At 48.1% G+C, this 15,186-nt stretch overlaps 1 protein-coding gene across 1 annotated transcript in view; it reads left to right on the plus strand.

Annotated features, from left to right (window-relative positions):
* SYN3 (synapsin III) overlaps positions 1-15,186 on the plus strand; it is a 405,562-nt gene that overhangs the window by 25,766 nt on the left and 364,610 nt on the right. Inside the window, exon 2 of the mRNA XM_045826382.1 lies at positions 4,943-5,402. Coding sequence (XP_045682338.1) covers positions 5,089-5,402 — 314 coding nt within the window. The 5' untranslated portion in view covers positions 4,943-5,088. The remainder of the gene's footprint in view (positions 1-4,942; positions 5,403-15,186) is intronic.

The following is a 15,186-nucleotide window of genomic DNA, read 5'->3' on the forward strand; positions in this document are numbered from 1 at the left end:
TAACTTCTGTTGTTCTAATCCTCTCCTAGATGATAATTATAAGCTTTGGCTGTAATGTTTCAAAGAAACTATTTGAAGTTCCTGGAGAGAAGCAAAAAACAAAACAAAACAAAAACAAAGATAGAATAAGGAAGGGATTTGACCGTCGAAAGGAGAGAACCACTATATGAGACCCACATTTATGTGGCTCTTCCTTGAAAGCACTCCCCAGCCCACGTGGCACCGAGCAGCTGGAAGGAGCCACAGCAGGAGGCTGCAGGTTTTAGTGGGCTGACCACTCAGTCTGCAGAGCACAGGCTGAGGGGCAGCGGGAGAATGAGGTCTACAGAGAAGTCCCGGTTCCGTGCTTCCACTTAGATCAAGGGAGACCTCTGCTGAAACTGTATCGTACTTCCACTCCCCTTTCAGCCCGTTGCTGCTTTGCATACCTGCCCGCAGTACTTCATCTCGGGCTTCCCATTCAGCCTCCCGCTTGTAACCCCCGCAGCAAAGTCGGCTTCCTGACTCGGAAAGCTGACTTACAACAGTCTAATTGATATTTATAGAACATTACACTCAACGACTGCAAAACACACATGCTTTGCAAGTGCGCATGGTACATATATTAAGATAGAGCACATTTGAGCCATACAATTAATCTCAGTAAATGTCAAAGTGTTAAGATGTTATAGATTATGTTTGTTCATCGTAAATGAATCATAGCAAACGTAATAAAACGAAAAGATCTGAAAGAGCACTGGGATTTTAAAATTAAATATATGTTTAGGTAACACATGGGTCAAAAAAGAATCATGAAGACATTAAGAATAATTTGAATTGAACGACCATGAACATGTGTGTAAGATTTCTGACACGCCCAAAAGCAGTGCATGGAGGGAAACGCGTTGTTTTCAATGTTTATATTAGAAAAGATGGAAGGTATAAAATTAATGATGTATGTTTTCATCTTAAGCATCTAGAAAAAAGAAGAACCAATTAAACCCTTAGACCCGAAGTAAGGAGAAGAGAGGAAATAATAGAGTAGATATAAGTGAGATAGAAAACAAATAATGGAGAAAATAGAAAAAAGCTGCAAGTTAGTTTTTAAAAGATTAATAAAAATTATAAATTCATAGCAGCACAGCTTACTGAAAAAGAGAGAAAAGACAAATTAACATTACCAGTAATAGCAGGAACAATCAGTACATAGCCTACAGAAAATGAAAGGGTAATAGAGAAACATTATGAACAACTTTATGCTGATAAAATTCACAGCGAAGATGAAATGGACAAAATCACATATTGCCACTACTGAAATAACCAGAAACAGAGCATATAAATAGATTTATGAAAGAGGATTAGTTCATTATTAAAACCTTCCCAACAAAGAAGAAAATTAGCCCCAGATGGCTTCACTGTTGAATTCTGCCAATAATTTAAGAAAAAATATACCAACATTACACAAACTCCTTTAGAAAATAGAAAAGGCACAAATACTTCTGGACATATTTTGCGAAGTCAGCGTTGCCCTGCTACCAAAACCTGGCGAAGACACCACCAGAAGAGAAGATTGCAGACCATTGTTTACGATGAACACGGGCACCCAAACCCTCAACAAAGTATTATCAGATCGAAGTCAGCGATCTCTGAAAGGGTTAACGCACAATGACAGAGTGGAATTTGTTCCAGGAGTGCAAGTTTGGTTTAACACGTGGAAGTCAAGCAGTGCAGCTCACCACATTAAGCAAATAAATGATTTTTTAAAACATAATCCTCTCAATCCATTTAGAAACTCACTTGGCAAATCTATCATCCATTCATGATAAAAAAACTCCCAGGCCATTAAGACTGCAAGGGAACTGTCTTGGTGTGACAAAGTACATCTACAGAAAACTTAAACAGCTAACATCTTGTTACTGAAATGTCAGCCATTGAACATTTTCCCCCCACACACGGCTGGGAACAAAGTGAGACTTCTGTTTCCATTTCTGTTCAGCAGTGGGGTGGTCCTCCCTATTGTAACAGGAAAAGCAGAAGACCTAAAAGGCATTAAAATTGGAAAGGGAGACATAAAGGTGTCTCTATTCATAGATGACATGCCTATTTACATAGAAAATCTTAAGTGATTGGTAAACAACGACTAGAAACAATTGTTGAATTTATCAGGTCAATATGTTGACAGTAATTGGCAAATACATTATATAGGCAGCAAATACATGGAAAATGAAACAAAATAGTTTTAAAGTATTATCTCCCCCCCCCCGCAAAGAAATTCTTAGGCATCAATTTAACAAAACATGTGCAACACCTCTATATTGAAAGTCATAAAACATTTCTGAGAGAAGCTAAGGAATTAATAACTGGAGACCTACCATGTTTATGAAGTGGAAAATTCATGATCGTTCAGAAGCCAGTTCCATCCAAACTGAGCTAGAAATTTTAGGTAATCTCAAATAATATTCCATCCAATTTTGTTCATACAAGTTGATTTTAAAATGCATTCAAAAGTAGGAAGTAGAATTCCCAAAATAATCTTGGGCTAGAAAATGCAAGTAGGGGGTCTCACTGTACCTGATTTTAGGACTTTTATATCAAGGTGATGTAAAGATAAATAAACATCAATGGAGCATAATAAAGTGTCCAGAATATATATATATATATATATATATATATATATATATATATATAGTAATATATATATATATATAGTAATAGTAGTAGTAGTAATAGTAGTATAGTAATATATATATATATATTGTGGACACTTTTCTGTGTGTGTGTGTGTGTGTCTGTGTGTGTATACACACACACATACAGTCAATTGGTGTCAGCAAAGCTACTGAATTCACTGGGGAAAAGTATTTTCATAAATGGTGCTGGAAAACTGAATATGAACCTCACCTCATACCACTCAGAAATCAAGTTTGGATGGATTATAGACCTAAACAGAAAAGCTAAAAGTCTAAAACTACTATAAGAAATTTTAGGACAAATTCAGCATATGTGGGGGTTGGCAGAGATTTTAAAGAGCAAACATAAAAGGACTAACCATGAAAAAATGGTAAATTGGACTTCATAAAAATTTAAAGTGTGTGAACAAAATGTCTGCAGATCTATAACAGATTTTATGCATGTGCTTATAAATATGTATACATATGCATGTGTACTTGTATTTATATATAAAATATTCCTAATAACCAAAATATGGAAGTATGGTCTTGTGGTATCATTTCTTTTCATTGGGATGCTTTTATCTCAAGTAACAGTTTGCTTTTTCTAAGAGTTATTTTATTCTGTCAAACTTCTGCTCATGAAGGAAATAAAAGGACAAGCCAAAGACTCAGAGACAGTGTTCAAGATATACATACCCAATGAAAGACTTATATCCAGAATGTATAAAGAACTCCCACAAATAAATAATAAATATGAGCAGTCCACCTGTTTAAAATGGGCCAAAGACTTAAACAGTCACTTCACAGAACAAGATGTGTCCATGGCTAGGAAACCCATAAAACTTGCTCAACCTCATTAGGTCTCAGAGGAAATAGATTGAAAATGCAACGAGATACTATTTTACACCCATCAGAATAGCTAAGACTAAAAAAGACTAATAACAACCAAGAGTTGATAAGGGCGTGGAGCACTGGAACTCTCAAATGAAGTGTGCAAAATAGTACAACCACTGTGGGAAATTTTTTGACAGTGTTTTATAAAGTTAAACATATGCCTACCCTAGAACCTAACAAATTAACTTCTGGGTTTGTATGTTGCCAAAGGAAAAGTCTCTTACCCTCTTTCTTCACACAAAAATACATAAATTAAAAAACAATCTGTGTAACAATTCTATTCACAACCCCCCCAAACTGGAAACATCTCATGTGTCCATCAGCAAGAGAACGCAGTAACGATTTGGTTTATTCATCCGGTGGGACGTCTCTCAGCAGGATGAAAAGCAGAACGTCTGTTGATACATGCAGCATAGCTGAGTCTCATCACCATTGAGTTGAGGGAAAGATGTCAGGCACAAAAAAATAGTACATGTGATTCCATTTAGACCAAGTTCAAGAATAGATAAAATTCATATCTAGTAACAGACATCAGAAGGGTGTTTGCCTATGAGGATGTGTGGATTGACCAGAGAGGGGCCCAGGAGAACTTTCTGAGGGGAGATAATAAATCTTTTTTTTTTCAATTTTATTTATTTATTTATTTTTAGAGAGAGGGGAAGGGAGGGAGAAAGAGAGTGAAACATCAATGTGTGGTTGCTTCACATGTGCCCTGACAGGGAATCGAACCAGCCACCCTTTGGTTTGCAGTGTGGTGCTCAGTCCACTGAGCCACACCAGCCGGGGCTGAGGGGAGATAATAAATCTTATACCAGTGGATACAAAGGTGGGCGGGGTGGGGAAGCCACCTAATTGCACAACCCCAATATAATCACTGTTAACATTAACATTCCAATGTATTTTCTTTCCATCATTTGTTATTTGAAAGTTTATGTGATTGCAGTCATTCTGTACCTATAATCTTGTATCTTGATCTTTTTATTTACAACATCGTATTTTTTGGTACTAACATCCCTTTTTATGTACCTTTAAAAACAGCCACAAAAGGCGTCACTGAGTGATGGTGCTGTGGTTTATTGATTCAATCACACTGTGACTGAACATTGAGATCCTTTCCAGCATTTTGCTGGTGCAAATAACCCCCGGGGTAAATACACTTGGGTGGGAGGCTTCCTCTGGAACTCGGATTCTTTTCTTGGGCTAGAATTCTAGAAAATGGAAATTGTAGGTTAAAAGGGTGGGCTCTAATTACATGCTGCCAAGTTCTTTCTCAAAAGAATGCCCCATTGCACATGGTCCCCGGCATCAGGGCAGGAAGGTGCCGTGTCTGCTCGCTCCTCAGGGGTGGAGGTGGTTTCCACTAATGTGTGTGTCGACTCATTTCCACCCGTAAACAGAGGCAGCTGAAGCCGACTCCTGCAGGATCCCCCGGGCCCTTCTGCTCCGAGACCCCGCTGCTCCTTCATCTCCTGGCGGCCTGGTGTTCTGGGCCTCGCCCACGAGCAGTCTGAGGAAGAACAAGCCATCTCGTCCACCCGCAGCCATGAATTTCCTCCGGCGACGCCTGTCTGACAGCAGCTTCGTGGCCAACCTGCCCAACGGCTACATGACGGACCTGCAGCGCCCCGACACCTCCACCAGCTCGCCCGCTTCCCCGGCCATGGAGCGGAGGCACCCCCAGCCCCTGGCAGCCTCCTTCTCCTCGCCAGGATCCAGCCTTTTCAGCTCCTTCTCCAGCGCCATGAAGCAGACCGCGCAGGCCCCCCCCGCGGGGCTGTTGGAGCCTCTGGGTCCCTCCACACCCGTAGTTCAAAGGCCCAGGATCCTGCTGGTGATCGATGACGCCCACACGGACTGGTAAGCGGAAACTGCAGGCCCTCCCCGCTGGGGGCGGGAGAGGAGATGGGGCTCATCTCACTCCTGTGTGTGTGTGGGGGGGGACGGGGTATGGGTGCTGTACGAGGCTGGGTGATGTGGAGACTGGCTGGAGGGGGGAAAACTAACAGTTGCCCTGTGGTGACAGCATACCAGGTGCAGGGCACTTGCTTTGTCTTTGGGCTTTACATATATAGGTCCACACTGCCTCACCTGCAAATCCCAGAAGCGCTAAAAACTAAAAACTGTTATTATCCAGTTGACAGCCAAGCCTGATCGAAAGGAAAGTGAGACCATAATAGTCTTCATTAGACCACTTACTGTGCTTGGTCACATGCTTTGCTGCAAACACTTCTTTAAAATCCTCACTCGAGGATATATTTATTGATTTGAGAGAGGAAGGAAAATGGTTCGGGAGGGGGAAGGGAGAGAAAGAAACAACGATGAGGCCACATGAACCAGTTGCCTCCCTTACGAGCCCTGACTGGGGATTGAACCCACAACCTTCTGGTGTACAGGAGGGTGCTCTGACTAACTGAGCCACCCAGCCAGGGTTGCTGCAAACATTTAATGCATTTGATGGGGAGTGCTGCCTGGACCCAAGTGGAAGTGTTATATAATATATAATATATTGTATATGCACCATCTTACCTTTCCAAAAACAGGAAAATTTTTAAGACCTGAAATAGTTACTTAACCTCTTCAGCCTCATGCATCCATCCCCTCCCCTGCCTCCCCCCACCCCCACCCGCTGTCGTTAAATGAGATTTCTTTGAGATTAAAAGAAATCTACGTAGGTCCACAGCCCTTATTAAAACCCTTGGGACCAGGGTACCTGAGTTTGCATCTCAGCTCTTACGTGTACTGGTAGTCTAGCCTCTTAACCCCGAGGGTGGACAGAAGTGACATGCTTTCCAGCCTCTTTCCATGGCAACCTCCCGGGGCAGAGACCTGACAAGCATGTAAAAGTCATCACAGGGTTTGTTCCCCAGGGAGTTACTGGGCACCAGGTAACTAGTGCAAAACACAGCCTTAGGTGCTCAGGTAAGTGGTGAACAGGCCCCTCTCACAGGCAGCTGCCGTTGGAAAGTAAGTCTCTACTCCACATTTTTCCTAGAGACAGGTGATAAATATCACTGTTCATAGAATCTGCAGCTCAGGAAGTGAGTGAAAACTTGGAGACGCGGCAGCTCCCCACCCAGGGCAGTTCTGACAGTCGACTCACGCGTGGGTGGCCCTGGGGGCTGGACAGCAAGGTCGCAGGCCTGTGTCTCCAAACACGCTGCCATATAGTAGGCACCCAGTAAATACGTATTAACTGAATGAATTAATGCATCCAGTTCTCAAAGCACACCAGATGCACTGTTACTCTACGGTAACATGCACACGTGCACTTACGTTCATTCTTGAGAAGGTAACTCGGGTTGGGAATGATCGAGTGGAAGGCATTTATAGTTGAAAATACATATTCAATACAGTCACCATTAAAGGTTCAGATGTCAATCTTGAACAGGTTCTGATGTCACTCTTTACTTTCCTGCCAAGAAACCCCTTCATCTCCACCAGTGTGGTCCTGTGCGTGGTGGCCTCTGTTCTGATCGAGTCTGCACTGTCTGCTTGCTTCAGGGTTCTTACCAGGAAGCCTTGTTCATCTCTGCCTTTGTGCTTATGGGAACCAGCATCTTTAGGTTCTGAGCTTAGGGGAAGATTTCGGCGGAGATGTTGCCTCCGGGGATTCTTGCCTGTGCAGCCCTGCTGGCAGCCCACCCGGGAATCAGAATGCCTGTGTGATCTTTGCCAGGCCTCTGTTTCTCCTTAACCTAGTGCCTGACCTTGATCTTGAATGTTCTCTGCTGACTGTGTTATATCGCTGGCTTAGTCAGGGTTTGCCATGATTTAGTGAGGGCCAGGCACTTAAAAACCTATTTGTCGGGAAAGTTACTTCCTCTATGGAGGATGAGATAATAAATGGCAGCGTGGTGCAGTGGTTAAACACACAGACTTCAGAGCTAGAGCTAGGCTCTCTGGGTTCAAATCCAACCTCTATGCCATTGCACCTATATGACATTTGCAAGTTACTGTACCCAAATGGGGGTAATAATAATACCCGCCTTGCAGAGCTAATAGATGTAAATAGGATTAAAACCTGAGTTAATATAAAAGTGCTGGTAGACAGGAAGTGTGTATCATTACCATAGACTATTGTGACCTTCTGTGCAGCATGAATCACTTTGACAGCAGGCCCGCACGGGCTTGCCTGTTTAATCCTTCATGCCCATACCAGGCAGAGTGGATTAGGGTTTCCCAAGTGCATTGGGGTTTTCTGCTGGTCACTCTTCCCTGCTAGCTCCTGGGTGACAAAGTTGGGTCTCACTGATCTCTGCCCTCTCGGTGCCCATATGACGTGCATATAGTGTCAGGGCACAACAAAGGAGGTTGAAATGCAATGAATGGCCTCCTCCAAGGATAGTCTGACTCTGGTCTTCAATCTCTGCAACCATAGCCATGACCAACGTGTGCATTTTAGGCTTTGCTCATGGGGGGACACAATTTTGGCTAAAGGAATTTCTCCCAGTATATTTCAGTCACGTTCATATGCCCACACTTTAATCAGGTCTTGAGAACGGCAGTCTTTTTGCTTGCTCCTCAGTGGGTAAAAAAAAAAAAAAAAAAAGGAGAGTGAGAAGCTGAGGCTCATTCACTTACCTGGAAGCTGGCTCTGTGTTCATCGGATGTTTGTGATAGAATCTTCCAGTCCACAGGCACGTCAGCTTCTTATTCTGAACTCCATTTTACATTCTTTGCAAACTTCCTAACCTCTCTTAATCTCAGTACATTCCTAACTTTCTCCAAATGGATGCCAGCATCTCAGAATCCTGATCCTCCTCTGCAGTTTCCTGTCCCTGCTTCCAGGAGCGGCCAGCAGGTGGCGGGCCAGCCCCACCGTCCCTGGGCGGCTCTGGCAGAGCCTGGGCTGCCTTTGTCAGGCCCCTGCCCAGCCTCTCCTTCCTTGTGGGACTGTCTCCCAAGAGGAAAAAGTAGTTAAAGGGGGAAGGCCAGCTCACATGGCGCCTTTCTTCCCCCTTTGAGATGAGATTGAAGGGGGAGATGCCCCACTGTCTGGACCCAGAGGGAACCCACCAGGAACGTCCCTGCTCCCTTTTTTCCCTTCTCAGCCCCAGGTCCTCTGTCTTTCCAATACCCAACCAGGTCCTTCCTGCAGTTCCATTTCCTTGTGGCCAGGAAGTTGCAGGAACCCCCCACCTTTCCCCTCCTGGTAGGGACTAACTCCCAGACTCTGTGAACCAGCCAGGGCCCCCAAGGACCCTCTGGTACCTGGCCAGTGACCTGGGGAACAGGACTTTCCATCCTGAGTAGACATAGAGGGTCCCAAAGCCAGCTTTGCTGGGAAGAAGGACTCATGGCTCAGCATCTTAAGATCCTACCACTCTCTGGGATTTTCCTTGGAGGTAAGCCCAGCTAGGGCAATGGTGTTTGGGGAGCTTTGGACCAGCACCCCCTTCACCCACCGCCCCTTAAGGTCAGGCTCAGGAGTAGGTCTGAACTAAAGTTGGTGCTGCCCTGTGGGATGAGGGAAGATCAGTTTTGAGAACTAAAGAGAAAGGACAAATAAAATACATGGATTTCAAGCTCAGTTTTCTTCAGTCCTACCATCACTCTTACCTAGAATTTTTCAGCAGCCTCACTGGGGTCAGGCCTCACCTGGTTACCTTCCATGTTGCCACCAAGTTGTAGACTTTCCAAAACCCACGTGTGATTGGTGTGCTCCCACGCCCTCTGTGCATCCCCTTTTATAATCCTGTGCCAGTGCATCATGGCCCTCAAGTTCAAATTCAAAGTCCTAAGCTCATCTGCCCTCCCTCTAGTTATGCAATTCCACTTCCTGCCTTGCTGCTTTTTCCAAAGAAATACCAAGCAACTCGTTCTGCTCAAACATTGCCTTTTTTGCCTTCGCACATTCTGTTCCCCGCTACCTGAAGCACTCTCCTCTAGCGTGTTCCCTTGGCCAGTTTTCTTTCATCCTCAAAAGCCTGGTCAGGTGCCACTGCTTTCATGAAGTCTTCCCTGACACACCCCAGCCTGCCGTCAGTGCCAACAACCACCTCCCTCTGTAACTTAACACATATCTCATTGTGCCCTTACGGCCCATATCACGTGGTGTTATAATTGGCTGTTCAGTGGCTCTCTCTTCTGCAAGAACAAGGCCGGTGTCTCATTCTTCTTTACATCCCTGGTGCTCAACACACAGTAAGTGTACAATTAATATCTGTCGTTGCCCCACCCCAGTCCACCAGGGTGACTTTTAATGAGCGTCATGGGACCTGAGACTCACCTTACCTTAGGAGTCGGCAATAGAGGACACACAACTGAGCGGTTTCTGTTTATATGCACCTATCTATAAAATCTTGGCTCCTGCCTTTCCAGTATGCTAGAGTAACTGCACGGCAGATATTTGAGATTGTTTAAAAAATAGGCAAGCATTGTTATCATTGCCCACAGAACGCATCAAAACTCCACCTTTGATTTTCGTAATCAAAACATTAATCATGACAAACAAGCAAGCAAACAAACAAACAAACAAACAAACAAACAAACAAAAAAGATTGCTCATCACCAGGAGCCTGGACAGGGTTGCTGAGGGGGTGCTGGGGTGAGGGGTGCATAGCAGCAGCTGAGCCTGTGCCCCCCCAAGCCCCTCCCTCCAGGGCCTCTGGAACCCCCTTCTCTCACCTCACTGGTGGCTTTGTTCCTGAATGTCTGCTCTTCCTTTTCAACAATGATCTATTGTTACTTTCCCTTTTATTCTCCACTCTTCCCAATGGTTTCCTTTTTTCTGTTTTATTGGTTGGGGAGGACATGAAAAGAAGATTCTTGGTTTGAAACACCCTAAACTACCACCCTCCCAGCCCACATCCAGGCTGCACTTGTGCATTTCCAGGGTCACCCAGAGAAGCCACACTCTGGGAATCTGTGTCACCACCCCCCACCCCCCTACTCCCAGATGCTGTCTGGTATCATTAGGAAATGTCTGTTGACTGAACGAGTGATTTTTTAGAGTGTGACGCATTATGGGTAATGATGACTAAAGGTATGGCAGTGAAACCTTGGGGTGACCTTGGTGGCATTCTTAAATCCCCCTTTTCTCTCCTCTCCGACTCAGTCCAACACAAAGTCACGGTGGCCCCCCGGTGAGGGAGTTTACACCACAGGAACTGGCAAATGCTGCTACACACCAGGGCTCTCAGGTCTCCCCATGGAGCCATCTGCTAAACTTTTGCTAGCGTCACCATGGCTCAGCACTTCCGAGGGTGGGTGGGGAGCGCATGTCACAGGTGGGGAAGCGGAGCACAGAGAGATCACACAGCTGCTCAAGGAACCGGAGAACGGGAAAGGGGCTAGTCTGGTCCTCCAAGGAGACGACTCACTCCTGATAGGGCGTTTCTGATGGTGTCACGCCTCCCGCCCCCGCCGTTCGGGGCTCCGGTGTTTGGCACGAGGCAGATGCCCCGGGTCTCGGCTGAGAGGTGAATGACCACACAGGTGAGTAGGCAGGAGCTCTCCGAGGGTGGCGTCACGGCCTCATCACTGCCACGAGACAATCATTGGTGCCTCTCCGGGACCAGCACTGTGTTAGATGGTGTCCGTCGTTTCTCCCGCCCTCCCGGTAACGGACTGTAAGGAGTGCGATTACCTGTCCTCATGTTATAAATAAGGAACACTGAGGCTGGGAGCCCGAATCCAAAGGGAGGCCAGTGGCATACGGGATCCAGCTCAGACCGTGCTGCGCAGCCCCGTTCTCCTGTCACTCTTCGCCCCGCCCCCTGAGCACCGGCCCTGCGGCCCTGCGCTGCAGGAGAGAGCATGGGCACTGCGAGCCCCTCACGCCTGCATGCGCGGGCGTTCGAGATCTAGGAGGGCATGAGGCAGCAGGACCCTTTGTTACAGCCAGCGGCCAAGCACAGCGTCCTGATGACCTCCCCCTCAGAGGAAAGCGTCCCATCTCAAGGCGGGCAGCCCCAGCCTACTGGAGCCCGTGGGTGGCCGGGATGTTGAAGTGCCGGGGGCTAGGGGGCGCCTGTGGCCGTCCAGACACTCGGGAGCTCGGGTGTGGAACCCGGCCCCTTTGTAGGAACTGCCCTGGGACTCTTCTTGCCTCTTTATGAATCACCAAGGGAGCAGGAGAGGCTCTCTCTGTCCCTTTTCCCCTGTGCTTTCATGTGAAAGATGGCACTTCCTGACGCATGTCAGGCTTGGGGGTAGACTTGCCATAGGTAGCAAATAGAACTATAGAATACCCGGTTAGTGCTTAGATGAACGATAAGTATAAATATATCCCGTGCAATATTTGGTGCAGACTCTACAGAATTATTTGTTGTATATCTGGAATTCGAAGTCAACAGGCGGGGTCCTGTATTTTATCTGGTCCCCGCTTTGTGTACGGGAACGGCAGTGAGACACGGAGCCCAGCCCTGCTAACAGGGGCCCAGTGACAGCCCAGCCTTCGGGTTTCCTCGCTTCCTTTTTGGGGAGCCGAGCCAGGACCCGCAGATGACCCCGATTTCAGAGAGCAGCTTTTCCTGCCTTTGGTGAGGACGGAGGACTGTCCGTCACCAGCAGGGAGGGGGCAAAACAGAGCTGACGGGCTTGAGGCTGGCTGCCTGGGTGCCCACCCTCTCTCTCCCTGAGTGACCTTCAGCAAGCCTGACCTCCAGACCTCGCATTCCTTCGCTGTAAGGCAGGGTCACGCCGCGTCTTCTGTGAAGGGTCATTGAAAAGATTAGAGGTGGCGTGGGTGGGGACGGTCCAGGGCTTAGCCTGTCGCAACAGACACTGAAAGGGTCCCTGTTATTAGCAATTAATTGCAATGACTAATTGCTGGTGAATATAATGGCGCTGGGAGCCAGGCAGAAGGAAGCCACTTGGCATGCCTCTCAGCTCAGCTGGACCTGCTGGAGGGCTGCTTTCCAGAAGCCCTGGAGGAGGGGTGTCTGGGTGTTGGGAGGCTGGCAGACACGCCCCCCTGAAGACGAGACATGGGTGCCCGAGTGGGGCCCCTCCTCCTGGAGTTGGTTGGGGGGCCCAAAGCTGAGACACACACACCTCTCTGTTGAAGACAGTTGGCTCTGGGGAGCACGATCCTTCTGCCTCCCCCCACCGCTTTGCTACCCTTGGATGCCTTGAACAAGAACAGGCCCTGTCTGTTTGCTGTAGGCAGATGCAGGGGCGGGCCGGAGAGGAGCTAGGAAAGGCCTAAGGTCACGGCCCCCTCACTTCTTTTGCTGCCTCACACGGGCCAGGCAGCCCCACCTGGAGTGGCGCTAGACTTCTGGACTCATCCTTCCCACCCTGGGCACCCCCTGTCCCTCCCCCCAGCTCTAAGGCCTGGCCCTGGTGCCTGGGGGTGGGGAGGGGCCCTGGGCATTCCCCAGCAGCCTGCCCCGTTGCCTGGAGACGGGCTCCCTTTTTCCCAGGCCCAGCCCCTTTTATCAGGCAGACAATGTGCGCACACAGTGAGGGCCTTGTGTGGCACCCAAGCCCCAAGCCCTTTGACTTGAGGAATTTTTCAAGTGCTGACCTCTCTCCGTGAGGTCTTGGAGCCATCCAATCCAGAGGCCTGGCGCCCGGGCTGCTTCCTACCCCAGCTCAGCAGGGAGAGGGGGAGGGAGGGGAAAACAGTGAAGAGTTGTCTCTCCCACCCTGGTAGAGTCTTCGCCCTCCGAAACTGGGGCTAGAAAATCTGGGGGAAATGTCTCTGAGCAGAAGGGGACATGGGGAGAAATCGGAAGGATGCTGTCTCTGTCTAATTGCTGCCTTCCCTGCGGATGCAATGGGATCTCCATGCAGCCCATTTCCCCTGGGCCTCAGTTTCCTCCTAAGTCAAAAAATGCCACTGGGCCGAGATCACGGGCCCCGAGAGACTGCTCCCATCCGAATGGCATTCAGACTCCCAGGCCTCTTCTGTATTGGACGGAGTTGTTTGTGAGAAAAACAAATAGCCTTTGGCTGACTCGGGCAAAATGGCAATTCATTGGAATACATGGGCGGCTCATGGAACCAAAAGAAAATATGAGGATCTGTGAGTCTCAGAGACGTCAGGGCCCAGGGCTCTGCCAGGGTCTAGGAGGCAGGGACGTGCGGACAGTCTCTCGGAGAGGCACTTGTTTCCTTCCAGCCTTGCGCCTCTCCTCTCAAAAGTCAAATTCCTGGGGAGAGGAAAGCTGGCCGGTTCCACCACGTGTCCTGAGGAGAGTCCCACCAAGGTTGTGCGAGAGACAGGCTGGGTTCCGCCAGCGCAAAGGCAATGGGGGTGCTGTCACTAGGAGTCAGCGTGGGTGAGACGTCCCACTAGAACCCCTGGATCAGGATATCTAGAGTGGAGCTTGGGAAACTGTGTTTGTAAACATAGTATAGAGCCAGCCAAGCTTAGAAACGGTCAAGGCGGAGGACTTGTTTCATGGGGTTCCCTGTTGATAGAACTGAGACCAATGGGGCCAACAAAGAGGGAGACATATTTCAGCTCAGTATACAGAACAGGGAAGTCAGCCCGAGATCGAGTGGACTGCCCGCCCGGTGAGGGAGGGAGGGGGCTCCCCATCATGCACAGGTGTTTAAGCATGGCCGGCTGGCCACTTGGTACGAGTAATGCAGAAGAGGCTCAGACTGTACAAGGGTCAGCCTCCAAGCCCTTAAAGGATTCTTGGGCCTGAAACTTTCCATCTTGTCCCCTCCTGACTTTGTGTATCAGTCGCTCTTCCTGCTCTTGCCTTGATTTTTCTCCGAGGAGTTCAAACATGTAACTTGTGAGTCCTTCCTGGTCCTCCAAAACGTGGTTTTCTCACCCAGGCCCTCTGAACGATCTTCTTTTGAAGGAGTCCCTCCCAGGCCATGGGCTTTAGTTGGTAAACGTTGTTCCTGTTCCTACAGACTTTCACCCTGCCCGTTCACAGCCTTGCCCTGGGGGGTGCAGGTCCCTGGGTGGACGCCAGCCTCATTCCAGATCGTCTCTCCTCCTGGGGCCTGCGGAAGCCTGCCTGGGCCGTGCTTCCCCAGCGGTGGGGGGTGGGGGGGGCGCTGTCTATAATGGCAAGAGAGGGGATGGTGCTCCAGGTCCATTTTCCTCACCTCCCACCCCGGGTGTGCAGGAAGGGCAGGGGCGTGCATTTCCTGGAGATTTGCACCGAGCTAATTGCCATCTTCAGAATGGAATTAGTTAAATGAGGGGTTGCCTGTGCAGCTGCTCACAGGATACGAGCCAGTCGGTGAGTGAAGGGACAGGTGGTAGGAAAAGGGATAGGCACAGAGAAATGTGTCCTTGCTGTCAGGAAAACAACAGCACAAGCTCTGTGAAAAATGCATCTGCCCCTTGGTTTCAGCTTCAGTGAGATGACAGGGAGCAGTGGGGATGGTGCTGGACGTGAGAATTGATGTCCCCTTGGAAGGCAGCAGCTGGGGTCCCCTCAGCAGATTTCTGCCCCGTGGGAATAAGGGCCTGATGCTGCCATTGTTGATTTTCTAAAGGAAGCCAGGAGTCTGAATTTTTTACGTGATTTTTTCTATTTCAAAATTGAAATATATAATTTAAGTCCAATAAAATAGGACTTTGGACTCCATGAGATTGGCTAGTTGGCAGCTATGACAAAGACAAGAGTCAGGGCAGATAGGCATTCGAGCTCCTCTTCTGGGCCTGCTTCCTGGCTAGACTGTAGGTTCCGGGATGGCAGAGAGGCTGTTTTGTTCAGTGCAG

The sequence above is a fragment of the Phyllostomus hastatus genome, unplaced genomic scaffold, assembly GCF_019186645.2.
Source record: "Phyllostomus hastatus isolate PE091 unplaced genomic scaffold, TTU_PhHast_1.1 phas_scaffold_755, whole genome shotgun sequence".
Classification (NCBI taxonomy): domain Eukaryota; kingdom Metazoa; phylum Chordata; class Mammalia; order Chiroptera; family Phyllostomidae; genus Phyllostomus; species Phyllostomus hastatus.